Source organism: Erythrolamprus reginae, chromosome 4, assembly GCF_031021105.1.
Source record: "Erythrolamprus reginae isolate rEryReg1 chromosome 4, rEryReg1.hap1, whole genome shotgun sequence".
Lineage (NCBI taxonomy): Eukaryota > Metazoa > Chordata > Lepidosauria > Squamata > Dipsadidae > Erythrolamprus > Erythrolamprus reginae.
This window is the reverse complement of record NC_091953.1, coordinates 6,873,155-6,897,545: the sequence shown is the minus strand read 5'-3', so window position 1 is coordinate 6,897,545 and position 24,391 is coordinate 6,873,155. Positions and strand designations below refer to the sequence as shown.

The 24,391-nt window shown below is 44.8% G+C and overlaps 1 protein-coding gene across 1 annotated transcript in view; it reads left to right on the top strand.

The window, feature by feature from the left end:
• Positions 1 to 21,045, top strand: part of RAB30 (RAB30, member RAS oncogene family) — a 38,770-nt gene extending 17,725 nt beyond the window's left edge. Inside the window, exons 2-5 of the mRNA XM_070749557.1 lie at positions 4,043 to 4,143; positions 8,426 to 8,509; positions 16,791 to 16,974; positions 18,890 to 21,045. Of these exons, the coding sequence (XP_070605658.1) occupies positions 4,051 to 4,143; positions 8,426 to 8,509; positions 16,791 to 16,974; positions 18,890 to 19,140 (612 nt within the window). The 5' untranslated portion in view covers positions 4,043 to 4,050 and the 3' untranslated portion in view covers positions 19,141 to 21,045. The remainder of the gene's footprint in view (positions 1 to 4,042; positions 4,144 to 8,425; positions 8,510 to 16,790; positions 16,975 to 18,889) is intronic.
• The last annotated feature ends 3,346 nt before the right edge of the window (positions 21,046 to 24,391 follow it).

The window sequence follows — 24,391 nt, the reverse complement described above, 5'->3', positions numbered from 1 at the left end:
ATGTTGAAGAAGCTTGTAGGGTGAGGTCATCATTTATGTCCCTCTGCCATCCGAGGAGGCTAAAGTGCTTTTCCTTCTGACCGGCAGCTGGAGATAAACACTGAAAGGCATTACCGACAGCAAAGGATTCTGTAGCTCAGTAGCACAGCTCTAATGGAGAATTCGGGATGGGATAGGATAGAATAGGGGAAGAATAGAATAGGATGGAATGGAATGGAATGGAACGGAATAGAATAGGGATGGGAGGGGGAATGGAGTAGAGGTAGAGTAGAACAGAACAGAACAACAACAACAGGAGAATAGGATTAGATAGGATCCGGCCCTATTTCTTCCAGGAGATTCCTAGAGAGGCCCCACGGAGGGTCCTCCCTGCCTTTTCCAGCCCTGTTTCCTCCCAGGAGAGTCCTAGAGAAGCCCCACAGAGGCTTCTCCCTGTCTTTTCCAGCCCTATTTCCTCCCAGGAGATTCCTAGAGAAGCCCCAGGAGGCTTCTCCCCGCCTTTTCCAGCCCTATTTCCTCCCAGGAGATTCCTAGAGAGGCCCCACAGAGGCTTCTCCCTGCCTTTTCCAGCCCTATTTCCTCCCAGGAGATTCCTAGAGAAGCCCCAGGAGGCTTCTCCCCGCCTTTTCCAGCCCTATTTCCTCCCAAGAGATTCCTAGAGAGGCCCCACAGAGGCTTCTCCCTGCCTTTTCCAGCCCTATTTCCTCCCAGGAGATTCCTAGAGAAGCCCCAGGAGGCTTCTCCCTGCCTTTTCCAGCCCTGTTTCCTCCCAGGAGATTCCTAGAGAGGCCCCACAGAGGCTTCTCCCTGCCTTTTCCAGCCCTGTTTCCTCCCAGGAGATTCCTAGAGAGGCCCCACAGAGGCTTCTCCCCGCCTTTTCCGGTTACAGTTTCAGAGGGTCGGGTTTGTAAGTGGAAAATGGTTCTTGAGAAGAGGCAAAAAAATCTTGAACACCCAGTTCTTATCTAGAAAACTTCGTAAGTAGAGGCGTTCGTAGGTAGAGGTACCACTGTATACCACTTCATAGTACTTTTACATCCCTCTCCAAGTGGTTTACAGAATCAGCATATTTCCCCATACAATCTGGGTCTTCATTTGACCTACCTCGGAAAGATGGAAGGCCGAGTCAATCTTGAGCCGGTGGTGAGATTCGAACTGCTGAACTACAGCTAGCAGTTAGCTGAAGTAGCCTGCAGCGCTGCACTGCGCCACCACTGAAATTTGGGATTCAGGTCTTGAGTTGAGGACTACTGTACACGTGTTTGCCCCCATTCAAAAAGGGAAATAGCAAAGTTTCTAGTCCTTATGACTTCTGGAAACCTTATTTACTGTATTTATTAATTGGACTTTTATTGCCGCCCCACTCTGAGGACTCTTATTGTGGGTGGTGGGTGGGGCAGGCTGCAATTCTCCTAGCTGAGTTTGGGCACTTTGACTCCCTTGCTGTGGCCTTCAGCAACCAGATAATCTGAGTAAATATTTACAATGTGGAGAGAACATTTCATGGCTTAATCTCCCTTGTCCCTTCCAGTACGTGTCTGGCTTTCAGTTTCCCATAGATTAGTAACCAGCCATCTGAATTTTTCCCTTCCTAATCTTTCTCTCTCTCTCTCCCTCTCTCTCTCTTTCTTCCTTTCTTTCTTTCTCTCTCTCTGTCTGTCTCTTTCTCTGTCTCTCTCTCTGTCTCCCTCTCTCTGTCTCTTTGTCTCTCTCTGTCTCTGTCTCTCTCTCTCTGTCTCTCTCTCTCTGTCTCTCTCTCTCTCTCTGTCTCTCTGTGTGTGTGTCTCTCTCTCTCTGTCTCTCTCTGTCTCCCTCTCTCTGTCTCTTTGTCTCTCTCTCTCTGTCTCTCTCTGTCTCCCTCTCTCTGTCTCTTTGTCTCTCTCTGTCTCTGTCTCTCTCTCTCTGTCTCCCTCTCTCTGTCTCTCTCTCTCTCTCTGTCTCTCTGTGTGTGTGTGTGTCTCTCTCTGTCTCTGTCTGTCTGTCTGTCTGTCTGTCTCTCTCTCGTACAAACACACACACACACACACAAACAAACAAACACACACACACAAACCCGAATGGATTTTTTTTTTCTCTTTGGCACGCTGGTCACACGGAAGTCCTTATCGGCAGAGAGGAAAAAGGCTAGAACGGGTCCCCAAACTTGGCAACTTTAAGACTTGTGGACTTCAACTCCCAGAATCCTCCAGCCAGCGTATAGATGGCGGTTTCTTTCCCTGCCTTCTGGTTCTTTGGAAAATAAGTTTACAGATTAACAGAGTTGGGAGGGACTCTGTAGGTCTTCTAGTCCAAGAATGATCAAGGAAATGGAGCCACCTCCCTTATGAAACCAGGTTGCAACGCCTCGGTCTCTTCAGCCTTGAAAGACGGCGTTTAAGGGGTGACTTGATCAAAGTGTATAAAATCATGCATGGGATAGAAAAGGTGGATAGAGAAAAATTCACAAGAATTTGTGAATGCTGGCTGGGGAATTCTGGGAGTTGAAGTCCAGATATCTTCAAGACCTAGAGAACATCCAAAGTCCCTTCCAACTCTGTTGTTGTTGTTGTTCTTGTTGTTAATTGTTATCCATAAGTTGAGGATTGGCAGTTCTGTTCTAGCATATATTTCAATAAATATTTTTTTAAAGTTTATTTTTTGGTTTTTACACAAATACAAAAATAAATATTGTTCACATTTGTCATTTACAGATCATAAACCATTCTATTACATTCCTTATTAACACATCTATACTGCTCAAAAAAATTAAGGGAACACTCAAAGAAACACAGCCCAGATCTGAATGAATGAAATATTCTCATTGAATACGTTGTTCTGTACAAACTCGAATGTGTACAACAGCAGGTGAAATTGATTGTCAATCAGTGTTGCTTCCAAAATGGATACAGTTTGATTTCACAGAAGTTTGATTTACTTGGAGTTATATTGTGTTGTTTAAGTGTTCACTTTATTTTTTTTGAGCAGTGTATATACAATATGTATTATTCAAAGGATAGGTGTGATAAGTAAAATAAATTATAGTAGTTAATTATACAGTATTTCCTCGATTTTCGTGGGTTCGAACTTCGCGAATAGCCTATACAGTACCACGGTTTTTCAAAAAATATTAATTAAATATTCGGGTTCGAGCTTCGCGAAATGGCTATACCATGGTTTTTCCTGCCCGATGACGTCATACGTCATCCCCAAACTTTTGTCCGCCTTTAATAATTTTTTTAAAATAAACTTTAATAAATAAACATGGTGAGTAATAATCTAAATGGTTGCTAAGGGAATGAGAAATTGCAATTTAGGGGTTTAAAGTGTTAAGGGAAGGCTTGTGATACTGTTCATAGCCAAAAAATAGTGTATTTACTTCCGCATCTCTACTTCGCGGAAATTCGACTTTTGCGGGCAGTCTTGGAACGTATCCCCCACGAAAATCGAGGGAACACTTATACCACGTTTTTCCCCGCCCGATGATGTCATACGTCATCACCAAACTAATAATTTTTGCAAACAAATAAGAAAAAAAATAATTATTGTTAATAAATAATTATGTTTATAAATATCAGGATCACTAAGTGTCTTATTCAATGGTGAGTACCAGTAATAATGGTGAGTAAATGGGAATGGGAAATGGTAATTTAGGGGTTTAAAGTGTTAAGGGAAGGCTTGTGATACTGTTCATACTGTTTCCGCATCTCTACTTCGCGGAAATTGGACTTTCGTGGGTGGTCTCGGAACGCATCCCCCGCGAAAATCGAGGGAACACTGTACTTATAAGTCAATAAAAATATCACTGATTAAGCTTGACAATATTTAAATAAATATTGTAGTGTTGGAAGAAAAGGCCAATACACAGGGACCTTTGTCCTGCCATAGTTGAAGGAGCAAAGTCTGTTAAACATGAAAAAAATCATCGGATCTGCCACCTCATCATTTTGCTTCTAATCCTGTAGCCGTTTTCTAGAGTCTCTGCTGCTTTCTGATAGAAGGAGAAATATCTCTCTCCGTCTGGATCGATTCATTGTTCTTTCTCTTTTTTCCCTTTTCCTTGCAGCTCGGTAAATGAGTATGGAAGATTATGACTTTCTCTTCAAGATAGTTTTAATCGGGAACGCTGGCGTGGGAAAGACCTGCTTAGTGCGACGATTCACACAGGTAAGAAGGCGTCTAACGTAGAAACGCTGTAGATATTTCTGCATAGCACGGAGAAAGGCCTGGATAGGATGCGACACATACACCCCGATTTGCTTGAGAGCTCTGTACAGGATTAGTAGCCATTGGCTTTTGATGGGAGGTGATATATTTTATTTTATATTTTATTTTATATTTTATTTTATATTATATTTTATATTGGTCAAAGCAATGTGCCACAAGGGTCTGTTCTGGGTCCTATTCTTTTTAATATGTTTGTGAGTGACATAGGGGAAGGTTTGGTAGGGAAAGTTTGGCTATTTGCCGATGACTCTAAAGTGTGCAATAGGGTTGATATTCCTGGAGGCGTCTGTAATATGGCAAATGATTTAGCTTTACTAGATAAGTGGTCAAAGTAATGGAAACTGCAGTTTAATGTTTCCAAATGTAAAATAATGCACTTGGGGAAAAGGAATCCTCAGTCTGAGTATTGTATTGGCAGGTCTGTGCTAGCAAAAACTTCAGGAGAGGATTTGGGAGTTGTGATTTCTGCAAAAAACAGCACAACGGGCAAACCAGAAGTCCATTTTTAAAAAAAAAAAACGTTCTGGTTTGCCGTTGGGCTGTAGGGGTAGTGATTTCTGACAGTCTCAAAATGAGTGAACCATGCAGTCAGGCGGTAGGGAAAGCGAGTAGAATGCTTGGCTGCATAGCTAGAGGTATAACAAGCAGGAAGAGGGAGATTGTAATCCCGCTGTATAGAGCGCTGGCGAGACCCCATTTGGAATACTGTGTTCAGTTCTGGAGACCTCACCTAGAAAGAAATATTGATAAAATTGAACGGGTCCAAAGACGGGCTACAAAAACGGTGGGAGGTCTTAAGCATAAAACGTATCAGGAAAGACTTCATGAACTCAATCTGTATAGTCTGGAGGACAGAAGGGAAAGAGGGGACAGGATCAAAACATTTACATATGTTAAAGGGTTAAATAAGGTTCAGGAAGGAAGTGTTTTTAGTAGGAAAGCGAATACAAGGACAAGGGGGCACAATCTGAGGTTAGCTGGGGGAAAGATCAGAAGCAACGTGAGAAAATACTTTACTGAAAGAGTAGTAGATGCTTGGAACAAACTTCCAGCAGACATGATTGATAAATCCACAGTAACTGAATTTCAACATGCCTGGGATAAGCATCCTAAGATAAAATACAGGAAATAGTATAACGGCAGACTAGATGGACCATGAGGTCTTTTTCTGCTGTCAATCTTCTATGTTTCTATATTATTTTATTATTTATTTATTAATTAGAATTCTATGCCGCCCTGTTCCTCAGACCCAGGGCAGCTCACAACAGAAATAAATACATAACATGTAGAAATCTAAATCTAAAAAAATACTAAAACCCCAATTTCTTAAAAAAAAAGTTGATCCCTTTCAGCAAACCAAACATATAAATCCATTTGTTGGCTGGGGCTAGATGTTGATCTTAGCGGCCCCAAGCCTGTTGGCAAAGATGGGTCTTTAGACTCTTGCAGAAGGCGGGGAGGGTGGGGGCAGTGCGAATCTCTGGAGGGAGTTGATTCCAAAGAGCCGTGCCACCACAGAGAAGGCCCTTCCACTAAGTCCTGCCAGGCGACATTGTCTAGCTGTAAAACTAGGTAGTTTTACGTTGTTAACATTATACAATTCTTTTGCCTCTGCAATTTGGAATATTGCATCAAGTAGGCTCCAATCTTGACATCTGCTCCCATCTACTGTCTTGTCTATCACATCCAAACGACACTTCTGCAGCAAGTAATCATTGTTTTAATTTTCACGTGCCTGTAAGGCCAACCGCCACACAAAGCAATATTATTATTATTATTATTATTATTATTATTATTATTATTATTAATTGGATTTGTATGCCGACCCTCTCCGCAGACTCGGGGCAGCTAACAACAATGATAAAAAACAACATGTAACAATACAATTTAATAAAACAACTAAAAACCCTTATTATAAAAACCAAACATACACACAAACAAACATACCATACATAACTTGTAATGGCCTAGGGGGAAGGAATATCCCAACTCCCCCATACCTGGCAACAAAAGTGGGTCTTTGGTAATTTGCGAAAGACAAGGAGGGTGGGGGTCGTTCTAATCTCTGGGGGGAGTTGATTCCAGAGGGCTGGGGCCACCACAGAGAAGGCTCTTCCCCTGGGTCCCGCCAAACAACATTGTTTGGTCGACGGGACCCGGAGAAGGCCAACTCTGTGGGACCTTATCGGCCGCTGGGATTCGTGCAGTAGAAGGAGGTTCCGGATGTATTCTGGCCCAATGCCATGTAGGGCTTTAAAGGTCATTACCAACACTTGGAATTTTGACCGGAAACCGATCGGCAGCCAGTGCAGGCTGTGGAGTGTTGTAGAAACGTGGGCGAATCTAGGAAGCCCCACGATGGCTCTCGCGGCCGCATTCTGCACGATCTGAAGTTTCCGAACACTTTTCAAAGGTAGCGCCATGTAGAGAGCGTTGTAGTAATCGAACCTCGAGGTGATGAGGGCATGAGTGACTGTGAGCAATGACTCCCTGTCCAAATAGGGCCGCAACTGCTGCACCAGGCGAACCTGGGCAAACGCCCTCCTCGCCACAGCTGAAAGATGATGTTCCAATGTTAGCTGTGGATTGAGGAGGACGCCCAAGTTGCGGACCCTCTCTGAGGAGGTCCATTACCCCCAGGGTAATGGACGGACAGATGGAATTGACCTTGGGAGGCAAGACCCACAGCCACTCCGTCTTGTCTGGGTTGAGCATCAATAATTGATTTCAGTTGCTTGTTCAAATCCATTTGGAGATCGCTGCTGAAATACAGAGGCTTCAATCTCTTCGATGGCTCGTAATGTTGAAAGCAAACCTTAAAACCCGTACGGGAACAACAAGGCATTTCTGCAGAGAGAATTAATACTTAAACCAGCTTCTTCTGCTATGGACAAAATGGGTTTTAGGGCCTTTTAAAATGTTGATAGATCAGGCTCCAGGTATACAATAATTCTGGGAAACTCCGGTGCCAACAGTCTGAAACGAGGGGGAAAAGGCTATTATTATTATTATTATTATTATTATTATTATTATTATTATGTCAGTACAACACAGCAAACAAGATCACTATGCTGGATTTCGTATTTCATCACCAGTCGGGCACTTCCCAAGCACCTAGGATTGCGTGATGTAGCGGCGAATTATGCTTGCCGATCCCAGTAAAGCGGCCTTTTGCAATTGACAGGTGGAGATTTTGTCAATTCCAATGGTTTTCAAATGTCCGCTGAGATCCTTTGGCACTGCGCCCAGTGTGCCAACTGGGGCCACTTTCACTGGCTTATGCCAGAGTCGTTGCAGCTCGATTTTTAGATCTTCGTATTTCACTAATTTCTCTAGCTGCTTCTCCTCAATTCTGCTGTCCCCTGGGATTGCGATGTCGATGATCCATACTTTCTTTTCCTCCACGAGTCACAATGTCTGGTGTGTTATGCTTCAGAATTCGGTCAGTCTGAAGTCGGAAGTCCTACAGTAGTTTTGCTTGCTCATTTTCGACCACTTTTTCGGGCTTATGATCCCACCAGTTCTTTGCCACTGGGAAATGGTAGTTCCGGCACAAGTTCCAGTGGATCATCTGTGCCACAGCATCATGTCTATGCTTGTAGTCAGTCTGTGCGATCTTTTTGCAGCAGCTGAGTATGTGATCGATTGTTTCATCTGTTTCTTTACAGAGTCTGCACTTTGGATCGTCTGTTGATTTTTCAATTCAGGCTTTGACAGCATTATTATTATTATTATTATTATTATTATTATTATTATTAATTAGATTTGTATGCCGACCCTCTTCGGAGACTCGGAGTGGCTCACAACAATAAAACACAGTACAAATCCAATGATTAAAAACAGTTTAAAACCCTTAATATAAAAACAATCATGCATCCCAGACAAACCATGCATAAAACTGAACGGCCCGGGGGAATCAATTTCCCCATGCCTGACAGCAGAGGTGGGGTTTTAAGGAGTTTGCGAAAGGCAAGGTGGGTGGGGTCAGTCCTGATCTCCGGGGGGAGTTGATTCCAGGGGATCGGGGCCGCCACAGAGAAGGCTCTTTCCCTGGGTCCCACCAGACGGAGAAGGCCAACTCTGTGGGACCTAATCGGTTGCTGGGATTCATGCGGCACGAATTGAGTATGACCTGGCTTAATTGTATGTCCGTTTGATTACGACCATAGCTTCTAGAGCTGGAAGTGTTGCCTAAATATTTTAATTTTCTTTCTTTCTTAAGGGACTTTTCCCACCAGGACAAGGAGCCACCATTGGGGTTGACTTTATGATTAAGACGGTGGAGATAAATGGTGAGAAAGTCAAGGTGAGTCCTTGTTTAACTTTCCGGTGTAAGCTTGGAATCGGTTCATCTTCCAAAAGTGTGTGTTGCAACTGAGGACAATTTAAAGGAAACATGGTATGCTTCCCATGTGGAACTGGGTCTCCAATCCAACCTCTTCTTAAAAACTTCCAGTGTTGGAGTACAGTGATCCCCCGAGTTTCGCGATCCCGATCATTGTGAATCGCTATATCGCGATTTTTCCACCCGATGACGTCACTCCCTTCCTTTCTCATCTTTCTTTCTCTCTCTCTTTCTCTATCTTGCTTCTTCCTCTCTCACACTCTCTCTCTTCCTCCCTCTCTCATCTCTTTCTTTCCTTCTCTCTCTTTCTCTATCTCTCCCCCTCTTGCTCTCGAGCGGCGGGCGGCACCCAGGGAAGGTTCCTTCGGCCGCCCACCCCATCTTCGGCTCCTCGCTGCTGCCGCGCTGCAAGCGAGCGGCAAGCGAACGGCAAGTGAGCAGCCGGGCGGGCAGGCGAACGGGCAAGCGGCAAGCGATCTTGGGGTTTCCCCTTTGCCTGGGCAACGGGGGAAACCCCATCTTCGGCTCCTCGCTGCTGCCGCGCTGCGGAGCAGATCAGCTGTTGGGCGGCCGAAGGGGTGTTCCCCACCGCCCACACGCAAACTCCACCATCTGCGCATGTGCGGCCATGGAAAAAGGGGCGCACATGCGCAGATGGTGTTTTTACTTCCGTGCCGCTACATCGCGAGATATCGATTATTGCGAGGGGTCTTGGAACGGAACCCTCGCGATAATCGGGGGATCACTGTATTCACAACTTCTGAAGGCAAATTGTTCCATTGATTACCCTCTTTCTTGGAGTAAATGATGCACCTCCCCCCCCCCCCCCAAAGCCCTAATTAGGTGCTAACAGTCTTCCCAGCTCTTACCTTGCAGGCTTTTCCATTGTTACTCTCTCCAAAGAATGTTTTCCCAGCCCTAAGTCTTTGCAGACTTTTTAAAAATGGTTCTACTTGCTCAGAATAAGTTTCTTTCCAGCCCTAACGAGGTTCTAATGATGTCCCAAGCTATCACTGGCTTGCAAACTCTTTCATTGTTACTCTCTCCAATTAAGTTTTTTTTAAAGCCCTAATCAGGGGATAAAATAATGTGCTGAAGCTGACCGGAGTAAGGACGCTAGCCAGATGAATTACCTGGTAAGCAGGTTTTTTCCCACCCATTTTTCTCCCCTGTAACTAAGTGTGTCTTATACTCTGGTGCATCTTATACTCCGAAAAATATGGTAAACGTTCTAACTATCAGGAAATTTCTCCTTAGTTCTATGTTGCTTCTGTCCTTGATTAGTTTCCACCCATTGCTTCTTGTTTTATCTTCAGATGTTTTGGAGAATAGCTTGACACCCTCTTCTTTGTGGCAACCCCTGAGATACTGGAAGACTGCTATCCTGTCTCCCCTGGTCCTTCTTTTTATTATTCATTCATTCATTCATTCAATTTTTATGCCGCCCTTCTCCTTAGACTCAGGGCGGCTTACAACATGTTAGCAATAGCACTTTTTAACAGAGCCAGCCTATTGCCCCCACAATCCGGGTCCTCATTTTACCCACCTCGGAAGGATGGAAGGCTTAGTCAACCTTGAGCCGGTGATGAGATTTGAACCGCTGACCTTCAGATCTACAGTCAGCTTCAGTGGCCTGCAGTACAGCACTCTACCTGCTGCGCCAGCCCGGCTCGTATTAAACTAACCAGGCCCAGTTCCTGCAATTGTTCATATGTTTTAGCCTCCAGTCCCCTAATCCTCTTTGTCGCTCTTCTCTGCATTCTTTCTAGAGTCTCAACATCCTTTTTGCATCGTGTTGACCCAAACTGGACGCCGTATTCCAAGTGTGGCCTTATTCCACGGCCTTATAAAGTGCTATTAATCTTTCACATGATCTTGATTCTCTCCCTCTGTTAATGCAGCTTAGAACTGTGTTGGCCTTTTTTTGGCAGCTGCTGCACACGGCTGGCTCCTATTTGTAGTGAGGGAGAAAGGGAGGAAAAGAGAGAGAGAAAAAGAAATCAAGAAAAGAAAGAAGGAAGGAAGGAAGGAAGGAAGGAAATGTGGGGTGACCAGTTGCAACAAAGAGGGAAAGAAAGAGAGAGAATGAGAGAAAGAAAGAAAAAGAAAGGGAAGGAAGGAAGGAAATGGGGATGATCAGTTGCAGCAAAAAAGAAAAGACAGAGAGAGAGAAAACAAGAGAAAGAAAATGAAAGGAAAGGAAGGAAAGAAATATGGGAAGATCAGTTGCAACAAAGAGGGGAAGAAAGAAAGAGGAAACGAAAGAAAATGAAAAAAAAGGAAAAGAAGGGAACCAAAAAAAGGAACGAAAGGATGGAAATTGTTTACTCTCTTTGCCCTTTCAAGCTGATTTATTTTAGAAACTTTGCCACTTTCTTTTTTTTTTTAAATAAATTTATTAAATATATACAATAAAAACCAAATACAGAAAGACAAAAGAGATATGCATATTGTACATTTTTTACACTCTAGTTATGTAGTAATTGGGGAGTGGGAGAAGGGGGTTGTGAAGGGAGGGAAGTAGATATAGAAGGAAGGAGGATAGGGAAAAGAAGGAGGGGGGGATAGAGAAACGAAAACCAGCGTTAGAGCTGGGTCTTTCATGATTTGCAGCCTGTAGTTTGAGCTCGTAGTTGGTGTGTTTTACCCTAAGGCTTTATCGATATGTTTTGAATGTAGTTTTTAGTGCCAATATATATAGTTCATTTAGGGGTTTATTTTCTTTGTAAAGTTGGAGTTCGTGTCGATCGATGTTTACAGTTTGTTGTTTCAGTTTGATGTTATGATTTGTGATGTAAATTGCTATTTTTTCAAGTTGTTTTTGTTGGATATTTTTCTTGATGAGTAATTTTTAGATAATTCCCTTTTTTTAACCAGAGGTACCATTTATCCCAAGCTTTGTAGAAATCTGTCTCATCCTTGTTTTGCAGTTCCATTGTTAGTTTGGACATTTCTGCGCATTCTGCGAAACTTTGCCACTTTCAAAACCGATCTTCAGAAAAATGTGTGTTTTTCTCATCTCTCTTTGGTCTTGTGTCCTTCAAGCAAGGGTGAGGGTAGTTTCCTTTCTTCTGGCTCATCAAAGCTGCTGTGATACGTTTGGGAGCTTAAGGGAAGGAGCCCATTCTTTCCACCCCAAAGCGTGTGTCTACCCCCTCCAATGTCCCAAAGCATCTGGAAGGGACCAGTTTGGGCTAGGCTTCCTTAAACAGAAGACTCATTAAGTGCTGACTTTATAATGGCTCCAGCTAAGCTTGGCTTGGCACGCAGTGTTTAGCATCTGTGGTTTGTTTTCCTTCAGTAGGAATCAAGTTGCTTTTTAAGTTGTTTTGAGTTCTCTTGCTAAAGCCAAGCACTGCCCTCAACACTTCACCAGCAAAGCTGAAATAACAGCCTCTCTGCTCAGGCAGAATTGCTGAAAGGGCATTTGGAGACTATTTACTGTGTTCAACACTTTTGAGTTATTTCTGGGAGTTGAAGTCTTAAAGGGGCCATAGTTCCCCATTCTGGCTGAGGAATTCTGGGAGTTGGAGTCCACACGTCTTAAAGGGGCCATAGTTCCCCATGTTGGCTGAGGAATTCTGGGAGTTGAAGTCTTAAAGGAGTCATAGTTCCCCATGCTGGCTGAGGAATTCTGGGAGTGGAGTCCACACGTCTTAAAGGAGTCATAGTTCCCCATGTTGGCTGAGGAATTCTGGGAGTTGAAGTCTTAAAGGAGTCATAGTTCCCCATGCTGGCTGAGGAATTCTGGGAGTTGAAGTCTTAAAGGGGCCATAGTTCCCCATTCTGGCTGAGGAATTCTGGGAGTTGGAGTCCACACGTCTTAAAGGGGCCATAGTTCCCCATGTTGGCTGAGGAATTCTGGGAGTTGAAGTCTTAAAGGAGTCATAGTTCCCCATGTTGGCTGAGGAATTCTGGGAGTTGAAGTCTTAAAGGGGCCATAGTTCCCCATTCTGGCTGAGGAATTCTGGGAGTTGGAGTCCACACGTCTTAAAGGGGCCATAGTTCCCCATGTTGGCTGAGGAATTCTGGGAGTTGAAGTCTTAAAGGAGTCATAGTTCCCCATGTTGGCTGAGGAATTCTGGGAGTGGAGTCCACACGTCTTAAAGGAGTCATAGTTCCCCATGTTGGCTGAGGAATTCTGGGAGTTGAAGTCTTAAAGGAGTCATAGTTCCCCATGCTGGCTGAGGAATTCTGGGAGTTGGAGTCCACACGTCTTAAAGGAGTCATAGTTCCCCATGTTGGCTGAGGAATTCTGGGAGTTGGAGTCCACACGTCTTAAAGGAGTCATAGTTCCCCATGTTGGCTGAGGAATTCTGGGAGTTGAAGTCTTAAAGGGGCCATAGTTCCCCATTCTGGCTGAGGAATTCTGGGAGTTGGAGTCCACACGTCTTAAAGGAGTCATAGTTCCCCATGTTGGCTGAGGAATTCTGGGAGTTGAAGTCCATACGTCTTAAAGGGGCCATAGTTCCCCATGTTGGCTGAGGAATTCTGGGAGTTGAAGTCCACACGTCATAAAGGGGCCATAATTATCCACCCCTAGGTTAAAAGATGAAGATATATTATTAGTCTGTTTCATGCCCTGCTTGGATATCAGGTATTAGTAGTCAGTCTGTCTACCGCTCCATTGATTTAGTCTACTGCCTGTGTAATTTATAGTTAAGGGGCCATGATAAGACTTGCATAAATGTTCTGTAAAATAGCAAATACTGCAATTTTAATACAGGTACATTTGATGGACGGCTAATGGCCAGAGAACAACAGTTATTGTTGAAAAGGAAATGCAATCTTTTGCTTGCTTGGGGAAAAAAAATAGTTTTGCAGTTTGGGGGGGGGGGGAAATATGGCATACATTACTTTAAATCACTCTCCGTAACAAAACTTAACTTTAAGTTGTTGCTGTTGGCTCTCGTTTATTAATCATATTAGCCCATAGCTCTGGAAACTTTAATCGGAGGGATTGGCCGAATTCATTGTATATTTAAGCTTTTTCTCTTTCCAAGAAAAAGAAAATCAAGTTATTAAAATTCTGTCAAACCAACAAACAATGGGTCAAATCAGCATTAGCGCCCAATTTTTTTAAAATAAGAAAAGGACTAAAAAAAAAGTGAGGCCAGATTTTTTTAAAAAAAGGATGCAGAGTTCGTTCATCCAGCTAAAACCTTTATAACAGTGATGGCCACTGTTCCCTCTAAGCTGCGCGCGCCGGCAAAGGTTTTTCTTATTTTGAATGTTCCGGGCGGGCTGGCAGGGGAATGGGGAGCGCTCATGCCTGCGCGCCCGACATTGAAAATCACCTTTGCCAGTGTTCGCTGTGAGAAGAACAGAGAGAGAACGCGAGAGAGTGAGAGCAACAGACGGAGCAAGATAGAGAGAAAGTGAGAAAGAGAGAGAAAGAGGGGGGAGAGAAAGAGATAGCAAGAGAGAGAGAACAAGAGAGAGAAAGAGTGAGAGAAAACAAGAGAGAAAGAGTGAGAGAGAGAGAAAGCAAGAGAGAGAGAAAGAAAACTAGAGAGAAAGTGAGAAAAAGAGAGAGCAAGAGGGGGAGAGGGAAAGAGAGAGAGAGAGATATGAGAGGAAGGAAGAGAGTGAGAGAGAGGAAGAAAGCAAGAGAGAGACAGAAAGCAAGAGAGAGAGAGAAGAGTGAAAGGGAGAGAGAGAGAGAGAGAGAAATGATAGAAAAAAGGGGAGAAAAAAGAGAAATGAAAAAATAATTGAGGCAGAGAATGACGGGAAAGAGAGAGAAACAGAGAGAGAAGTGACTCTTGATTTAAAGCATATGGTAAAAGCACTTAAATAATAACAGAGACAAAAAAAAACCAGCCCTCACCTGTTTTTATTAATAGTTATGTTTTTGGTTTTGCTGGTTGTTTTAGTTTTAATAGTAATGGATTTTGGTTTTTTTAAATTATTAATTTCTTTTAATAAAAGAGAAGGGATTTTTTTTCTTGTTTGTTTATTTATTTATTTATATTCTTATTTTTTTTTCTATGCCGCCCAGTGCCTAGGGGACTGCCGCTCAGACACTATACTTTTCCGCCCACAGCGAAAAAAAATTAGAGGGAACATTGGTGATGACGAACCTTTTTTTCCTTGGATGCCGAAAGAACATGCGCGTGTGCTATCGCACCCGTGTGAGTGCCTACACCCATAATTCAATGCCTGGGGAGGGTGGAAACACCTTCCCCCGCCCCCTCTGGAGGCTGGAACGGCCTGTTTCCCAACTTCTGGTGGGCCTAGTAGGCTTGTGTTGTGCCCACCCAACGTTCGAAGGGTTTCCCTGGAGCTGGGGGAGAGCAGAAACGCCCTCCCCCATTCCCTCGGAGGATTATTATTATTATTATTTATTAGATTCGTATGCCGCCCCTCTCCCTAGACTTGGGGCCGCTCACAACAATAGCAAAGACAATATAAAAACAAATCTAATAATTTAAAAAACACTAAAAAACCCATTATTAAAAGCAAACATACACACAAACAAACATACCATGTATAAACTGTATAGGCCCAGGGGAGATGTGTCAGTTCCCCCATGCCTGACGGCAGAGATGGGTCTTAAGAACTTTACGAAAGGCAAGGAGGGTGGGGGCAGTTCTAATCTCCGGGGGGAGCTGGTTCCAGAGGGTCGGGGCCACCGCAGAGAAGGCTCTTCCCCTGCGTCCCGCCAAACAACATTGTTTAGTCAATGGGACCCGGAGAAGGCCAACTCTGTGGGACCTTACCGGTCGCTGGGATTCGTGCGGCAGAAGGCGGTCCCGGAGATATTCTGGTCCGGTGCCATGATCTCTGGAAGCCAAGTCAATCAAACTTCTGTGAAATCAAACTGTCCACTTAGGAAGCAACACTGATTGACAATCAACTTCGCATGCTGTTGTGCACATTCAACTTTGTACAGAACAAAGTACCTGTATTCAATGAGAATATTTCATTCATTGTCATTGTCTTCTGCCGCATGAATCCCAGCGGCTGATCAGGTCCCACAGAGTGGGCCTTCTCCGGGTCCCGTCGACTAAGCAGTGTCGTCTGGCAGGGCCCAGGGGAGGAGCCTTCTCTGTGGTGGCCCCGGCCCTCTGGAACCAACTCCTCCCGAAGATCAGAACTGCCCCCACCCTCTTCGCCTTTCGTAAGTTCTTGAAAACTCACCTTTGCCGCCAGGCAAAAGGAAATTGATACCTCCCCTAACTACTTGGTTTATGTATGGTTTGATTGGGTTGTTTTTAAATACATTTGTACATTGTTTATTATTGTTATGAGCCGTCCCGAGTTTTCGGATACTGTTCTGTTGAGCTCTCTGCTAGAATCCTCCGGAAAATTCACCGATACAAATTTCAGACACACACAGGTTTGAAAATTCAAAACAATGTTCTTTATACCGAAAATTCAAAAAAACTAAGCACTCTTTTTGTATAGCAAAGAGCACTCGTCATCAAACAAACTATTTGTACAAGTCCCTTATCAGTTCTGAGATACTTAGCTTGCAGCTGTGAGGCAATTCACAGTCCTTCTTCTTTCACAAAGTGAAACACACTTTGCTCTGGTTTAGTTTCGAAGCGGGGAAAAATCAGCACACAAAGGTTAAAGTCAGCAAAGCACTCACGAAACACAATGATCAGATAATCCTCCACAATGGCCAAACCCACAGGCTGCTATTTATAGCAGCCTCACTAATTACCACAGCCCCACCCAACCACAGGTGGCCTCATTTTCTTTGATAATAATCTCTCAGTTGTTGCTGCCTATGCATCGCTCTCCGCATGCGTGGCTGTATCATTAACTCTTGTTCTGAATCCAAGGAGGAGCTAGATAATTGATCTCCTTCTGAGCTGTCTGCCACACTCTCCTCCTCCCTGTCACTCATGTCTTCTTGGTCAGAGGAGCCTTCATCAGCAGATTCCAACGGGGGGGGGAGCAAAACAGGCCTGCGGCATGTGGATGTCTCCCCCACATCCACAGTCCTTGGGGCAGGAGCTGGGCCAGAGCTAACCACAACAGATACAAATCTAATAAATTGAAATTGAAATTCAGATCTAGAATGTTTTATTTGAGTGTTCCCTTTATTTATTTATTTTGGAGCAGTATATATATTAATTTTTAAAAGTTTTAAAAGTTTTGAAAGAAATAAAGGTGGTATGGATGGACTTTGAAAGGTTTAATGCTAACTTGGGTTTTTTTCTCTTCTCCCCCCCCCCCCCCCAATACCCTTTGTTTTTCCTCTCTTCCCTGTTTTGGGGGAAAACAAAAGCTGCAGATTTGGGACACGGCAGGACAAGAAAGATTTCGTTCAATTACGCAGAGCTATTACCGCAGTGCCAACGCGTTAATCCTGACCTATGACATCACCTGCGAAGAGTCCTTCCGATGCCTCTCCGAATGGCTGCGGGAAATTGAGCAATATGCCAGCAATAAGGTCATCACCGTCCTAGTCGGTAAGAGACATCGGCATGTTTATCCGATACCAAGGATCTGTCAGTCACAATCGGCCAGGGAGCAAGGTGGTTCAAATGATTTCGGGTTTAATGCATGCTAAACGCTCCCGACAAGAATCTGAACTACTAACAGTCAAAGCAAATTAGCGGTAGATAAAAGTCAATGGAATTCAAGGTGGGCTTGGCTTCAGGACTTTTTCAATCCTGTCTAATTTCTCCCTCTCCTGTTTGGTTTCACTTAATCTTTGCAGATCCTTTTTTCAATTGTTGGCTTCATGACTTTCTCCCTCCTTGTTCTATTCTGGGCAGTTACAGCTTTCCAGACTCTCTGCAGACAGGGCAATTCTACTCCAAGGAATTTAGCAGAGAAATAACAGTTGGCTAGCGTAACATGGCTGGAACCCCAAATCCCAACTGACTCCACTCCACAACATTGAAACTCCACCCCGAATTTCCCATGAGCCATCCTTAAATACCTATGGGGAGTGGTCAACAATTCCCTGGAGTTAACAAACTACAGACTGTTGTGTATACTCCTGTTCAGTTTGAGGATTGTGCAGATTCTGGTTCAGATAGTGTTTATGAATTAGTGGCAGGGGGCCTCTTTTACAGGCAGAAGAAGAAGGGGGAGACCAACCACAGGACATTCCTATGAGTTCAGATTCAAGTGAAGGAGAGATAGATGTCAGATGGGTAAATCCTTCTTTCAGACGCTTGCAAAGGAGGAGGCAGCAGGTGTCAGGGAAGAAATATTAGGAGAGGAACGGGTTAATTAATTAAGTAATTAATTCGTCACGTCCGGGTGTCAGCGGAGGTGGAGTTTTCAATCTGTTATGAATCAATATGGAGGTGTCTTTCTGCAGCTCTGAATGTAATCTTTGTTTTATGTGTTTTTAATTGTAGTTTTATTACCCTGGGCTCATGCTTCCTAGCCATGAATTTTAAGATGAATGGAGGAATGCTTTTTTTATACTGTCTTAACTACTAAAGACTGAGATAAAAGAGACTGCATGCCAATATGACCCAGTTTGTAACAGAAGGAAGAAAAATAAATATGTTTTGTTTTTACAAATCTCTGCATTCAGCAAGCCTTTATTCCAATTTACAGTGGCCTTAGCCGGAGATCAGAACACAGACTACAGTGTTCCCTCGATTTTCGCGGGGGATGCGTTCCGAGATCGCCCGCGAAAGTCGAATTTCCGTGAAGTAGAGATGCGGAAGTAAATACACTATTTTTGGCTATGAACAGTATCACAAGCCTTCCCTTAATACTTTAAACCTCTAAATTACAATTTCCCATTCCCTTAGCAACCATTTAGATTATTATCATGTTTATTTATTAAAGTTTATTAAAAAAATATTTGTTAAAGGCGGACGAAAGTTTGGCGATGACATATGACATCATTGGGTAGGAAAAATCGTGGTATAGGGAAAAAACCCGCAAAGTATTTTTTAATTAATATTTTTGAAAAACTGTGGTATAGACTTTTCGCGAAGTTTGAACCCGCGAAAATCGAGGGAACACTGTACTTCCTTTTTCCATACAAGTATTCTTGTCTTTTTCTTAGTCTTCTAAAGCGGGCATCTAACAAAGGCTCATGGTTTTCCTCCTCCTCCTCTTCATCTGACCCTACTGTCATTGGCATATCTTCCACCTCTGGTGGTCCTTCAGGTTCATCCATGTCTATCTCTCCCTCACTCTCTGCATCAGATGGCAAAACCACTGGCCCAGTGTACAAAGATGGGCCTGGCTCATCCTCAGAATCTCTCATTATCAGAGTTGGTCGAGGATCACTCACAATATTCCCCTTGTTTGGTTTCACTCAAGTCTTTGCAGATCCTTTGCTCAATTGTTGGCTTCACGACTTTCTCGACCCCGTCTTAATTTCTTCCCCCTCCGGTTTGTTTTGTCTAGGAAACAAGATTGATTTATCCGATAAGCGAGAAGTCTCCCAACAAAGAGCCGAAGAGTTTTCCCGAGCCCAGGATATGTACTATCTGGAGACGTCGGCAAAAGAATCGGATAACGTGGAAAAACTCTTTTTGGACTTGGCTTGTCGGCTGATCAGCGAAGCCAGGCAGAACACCCTGCTGAACAATGTGGAGTCTCCATTGCCGGGCGAAGGGAAAAGTATCAGTTATTTGACTTGTTGCAATTTTAACTGATCGCGTCCGAACCCCCAGGAGTTACGGCTGTTCCTTCTACACGCCTCTCTCTCCGGAGGCGAAGGCTGCTATGACCCGGTCTGATTGGTGGAGATAGTCAGACACCCGATCATGAAGCACGCCAGGCTGGTCCTTTGTCTGCAGGGTCAGCCTAGAATATAACCTTCCCACCCCCTATTTTTAACACATTTCCCAACCCGGAACCTCAAAATTTGAGAAGAGATTAAGATTCAAAATACGTGCTAGGTTACGGCTGACCCAGGTCATGCTTTTCATTTCTTGGGAGCATCTGGAATCCTTGGAAATCCAGGATGAATTGTGCCTGCCTTTTTAAACATCTTCACAGAAGGAAGTCGAGAGGCGCGTTAGAAAAACGGCGGTGGGCCGCCAACTAATTTGACGACGCTTGTATATAAACCGAGGACCCCGAGTGCCATTTTGTACGGCACAAACTCGCGAGGTGTGCGTGTGTGAAATTTTTTTGTTCTTTAAAAAAGAACCGGACCCCCCTAAGTATTAACGCATCTGTTCCGGGATTTTGATAAAAACGTGGAAGTTAAAAAGGGATACGTTATTTGTTGGTGATCAACAGATCTTGAGATTGGATGGCTGTCCTTTCGGTTCCTGTAATTCCCGGAGCTAAATTTCCTGTGTTCTCCAGAGTCAGGTGTGTCCTTGGGAAGCTGTCGATCGTAAATACAGCAGCCTTTTGGGTTAGTTCATGCCCACGTGGGGCACTGCTCGTTCCGAGACCAATGATACGAATTTAAAAATTGGCCACTAGCTATCCGCACACCTCTGATCGAATAAGCTTTGCCTCTCAACCGAGTATTTGTTTGATCATTTTGCCATAAGGTGAGGCTTCCAAACCCATTTTGGTTTCTTGCTAGCAAAGAGCTGAAGTATTGTTCATACTGCTCCACCGGTTTTTGGGATGTAGCCAAAATGATGTGGTTGTTTTGACAGAACGCTGCAGCGCTGAGTGCTATATACCTATGCACAAATGTCCATATGTAGGGTGTACTCTGTCATTGAAGCATTGGAGGAATGGGGCATGAATGCCGTTGTGTTTCTCCTTGGAAGGTCTTAAAAAATCCTTCTTGAAATGAGCTGTTCAACGTAGCAGGCTGAATTCTGCTTTTAATTCTGCCACTAGCACCAGCTATGGAATTTGCTTTATTGGAAAAGATGTGTATAGTTCCGAAAGGTTTTTCTATATGGTTGAGTGGAGGGGGTGGGAATAGCACGTTCTAAACCTTTCAGACTTTTATCGGGGCTACGATCGTCTTGCAGAATACGTAGCTCTGCGAAGCAATTTTAAAAGGCAGAAAGGCAAACTCACAATTCCCACGGTCACTCGGAAATTTGTTTGTTTGCTGTACTTGGGCTTAATTCTTGTGTGCGTACGCAAAGAACAGTGTGTAGGCAATACCCTTGAACCAAAGCCCTCAGCGCTGGAAGGGACGATATACACAAAGGTTTTTACCATGCAGAGTTTGCAAATTCAGCACTCCGACGTCGAAGGAGTCAATGCACATTTTCTCATCGGTGCTTCATTGGCATGCCTTGAAGAGAGACAAACTGGAAGGCAGTGGACTCACATCAGATTATTAAGATATTGCATTACACAGCTGGCTGTTCCGCATTTAGCATCGTTTAATTTAGTAATTGGAAGAAACAAATGGAAGTTTTGGTCTGGCGTTATATGAAGAGGTGATTCTTATCCAAGGGGCACATCAGCCTCTGGTAAAAGCAGTGGTATCATAAATTCAAGAGGGCCGGCTGGTACAATATATTTTGGGGGATAGAATTGTGCTCAAACTATGACTGATGTCCCCTTTTGCATTAAAATAAAGCTGCTAAAATTTTAGCCTTTTTGAGAATAAAGCTGACATTTTAAAAGTGTGGCATTTTCCCCCTTTTCTTGCTGTTTTCTTTTTTTAAACCCAACATTACTGTGACAAAAATCAGAGTTATCCCTTTTTTTGTCTTTGTGTGGGTGTGTGTGTGTGTGTGTGTGTCGGAGGGGAGGGTAGAGCTCGGGGGGGTGGGGGGGGAATGCTAAGCGTCAGAATCGACAACAAGCAGCGGGCTTCTCTATCTCTCTCCCCCAGAAACATAGAAGATTGACGGCAGAAAAAGTCCTCATGGTTCATCTGCCCTCTTATACCGTGTTTCCCCCGATAGTAAGGCAGTGTCTTACTATCTTTTTACCCCCAAAAGCCCCACTGTGTCTTACTTTGGGGGTATGTCTTATATTGTCCTGGGCACCGGGCGGCTCGTCTTCGGGCTTTGGCCCGGGCGAGGCCTCTTCTCCTCTGGGCGGGCGGCGTTAGGCGTCCACCCACCCCCAGCCCCATACCGCTTTACGGGCCGGACGATTGGGGGGGGCGGGGAGACGCGAGGCAAAGGAAGTGAAGGGAACTACGGGCGCCGGGAAGGCGCGGAGCCAGGTGCGAGCATCGCCTTTGCCCGGGGAGCCCCGCTAAGCCTTCTGCGCCTGACTGGGCGAGGCGAGAGGGAAGAAGGAGAAGCGCCGTCCTTCGCCTTGCCGCGGCGCCACCGCCTCTTCCCCGGCTTGGCAAAGCGAAGGACGGCGCTGGTCCCCGCTAAGCCTTCTGCGCCTGACTCGGCGAGGCGAGAGGGAAGAAGGAGAAGCGCAAGTGGATGCAGAACGCCCGGGAGGCATTTATCCGCCCGGGAGGTATTTATCCGTCCTTCGCTTTGACGGCGCTGGTCCGAAGCGAGCCGAGCGGGCGGACCAGCGCCGTCAAAGCGAAGGACGGATAAATGCCTCCCGGGCGGATAAATGCCTCTCGGGCGTTCTGCATCCACTTGCGCTTCTCCTTCTTCCCTCTCGCCTCGCCGAGTCAGGCGCAGAAGGCTTAGCGGGGACCAGCGCCGTCCTTCGCTTTGCCAAGCCGGGGAAGAGGCGGTGGCGCCGCGGGAAGGCGAAGGACGGCGCTGGTCTGAAGCGAGCCGAGCGGAGGGGAGCGCCGTCCTTCGCCTCGCCGCCACCGCCTCTTCCCCGGCTTGGCAAAGCGAAGGATGGTGCTGGTCCGAAACGCCACAACCCCCTTCAGCGGAAGATGGAGAATTCTCGCTCGCAGGAAAAACAATCCAGGCTCGCCAACCCGGAAATGCGAGGCGAAGGACGGCGCTGGTCATCGGGCTCCCCCCCCTGCAATACCCCCGTGTTTCCTCGAAAGTAAGACATATGTCTTACTTTCGGGGTATGGCTTATATTAGCCAACCCCCCTGAAAGCCCCCATATGTCTTACAATCGGGGGGGTCTTACTATCGGGGAAACACGGTACTATTTCCTGTATTTTATCTTAGGATGGATCTATGTTTATCCCAGGCATGTTTAAATTCAGTTACTGTGGATTTACCAACAACGTCTGCTGGAGGTTTGTTCCAAGCATCTACTACTCTTTCAGTAAAATAATATTTTCTCATGTTGCTTTTGATCTTTCCCCCAACTAACCTCAGATTGTGTCCCCTTGTTCTTGTGTTCACTTTCCTATTAAAAACGCTTCCCTCCTGAACCTTATTTAACCCTTTAACATATTTAAATGTTTCGATCATGTCCCCCCTTTTCCTTCTGTCCTCCAGACTATACAGATTGAGTTATGAAGTCTTTCCTGATACGTTTTATGCTTAAGACCTTCCACCGTTTTTGTAGCCCGTCTTTGGACCCGTTCAATTTTGTCAATCTCTTTTTGTAGGCGAGGTCTCCAGAACGGGACACAGGATTCCAAATGTGGTCTCACCAGCGCTCTATGCAGCGGGATCACAATCTCCCTCTTCCTGATTGTTATACCTCTAACTATGCAGCCAAGCATTCTACTTGCTTTTCCTACCGCCTGACCATACTGTTCACCCATTTTGAGACTGTCAGAAATAACTATCCCTAAATCCTTCTCTTCTGAAGTTTTTGCTAACACAGAACTGCCAATACAATACTCAGATTGAGGATTCCTTTTCCCCAAGTGCATTATTTTACATTTGGAAACATTAAACTGCAGTTTCCATTGCTTTGACCATTTATCTAGTAAAGCTAAATCATTTGCCATATTACACCAGAAGCAGTGTTCCCTCTATTTTTTGGGGGGTGGGGAAGTATAGTGTCTGAGCGGCAGTCCCTTCGGGACTGAGCAGCACAGAAATAATAAATAAACAAAAAAACAAACAAATAAAAAACGCACCCTGTTTTGCCTCAGAGAATTTCAAAATAAAATACTGTACTGTGTGTCTATAACAGTGAGCTCATAATAGGGCAACTCTATCAATATCAAAATGCCACTTAAATAGTTGAGCTAGTTTCAAACTAGATTTTGATTTTCTTTCTCTCTTCCTTACTCCCATTCTTTTTCTTTTCCTTTCCTTTTTTCTATCTGTTTCTCTCTCTTCCTCTCTCTCTCCTTCCCTCTCACTCTTTCCCTCTCGGCTTCTGGGCAGGTTTGGAAAACTCTGAGTTGATGATGATTTTTAAGTGAGCGATTGCTCACTGCTCAGCTTAGAGGGAACTATGACCAGAAGCCGCCGCCTGCTTCCCTGAGGCAGCTGTATTGTCCATGGCTGCTCCGCCCGGGCAGCTTCGCCTTGAGATGAAGAAGCTCTGCGGAAAGTTTGTGCGCTTGCCACTCGCCTGCCTCGCTTGTCCCGAGGAGCCTCTTTGGGTCAAATCCCACAATGGCTTGGTGGAGGTGTGTGTGTGTGGGGGGGGTTGAGCTGGGGGGGGGAAAAATGCAACAGCAGCCAAACTTCTCTATCTCTCTCCCCCTTTGCCCAGTCCCTGGCCAGGGTGCTCCCTCTCCTGTTTGCCTCCCTCTTCCCGCACTTCCTCTGGCGGGGGTGGTGGAAAGTCCCTTCATTGAGAAATAATTTGCATGCTCGCAAGACGCCAGAGGGGAGCGTCTGAAGGGTCCCTGCATGCGCTCGGACCATCGCAGCACCCGAGCGCTGTCAGCAACTCGAGTATAAGTCGAGGTTGGATTTTTCAGCACATTTTTGGATTTATACTCGAATATATACGGTATTTATTAGACTCCGGCAAATCAGAAAAGTTCAAGGTGGCCATATGACAAAGGAAGACATAATGCCAAAGATGACAAATTCATTCAATTTTAATATTCTAGGAAAGAGTCCATTAATACTCTATTGCAGGGGGCCCTCAAATATGGCAACTTTAAAGACTTGTGGACTTCAACTCCCAGAATTCTCCAGCCAACTGGGTGGAGAATCCTGG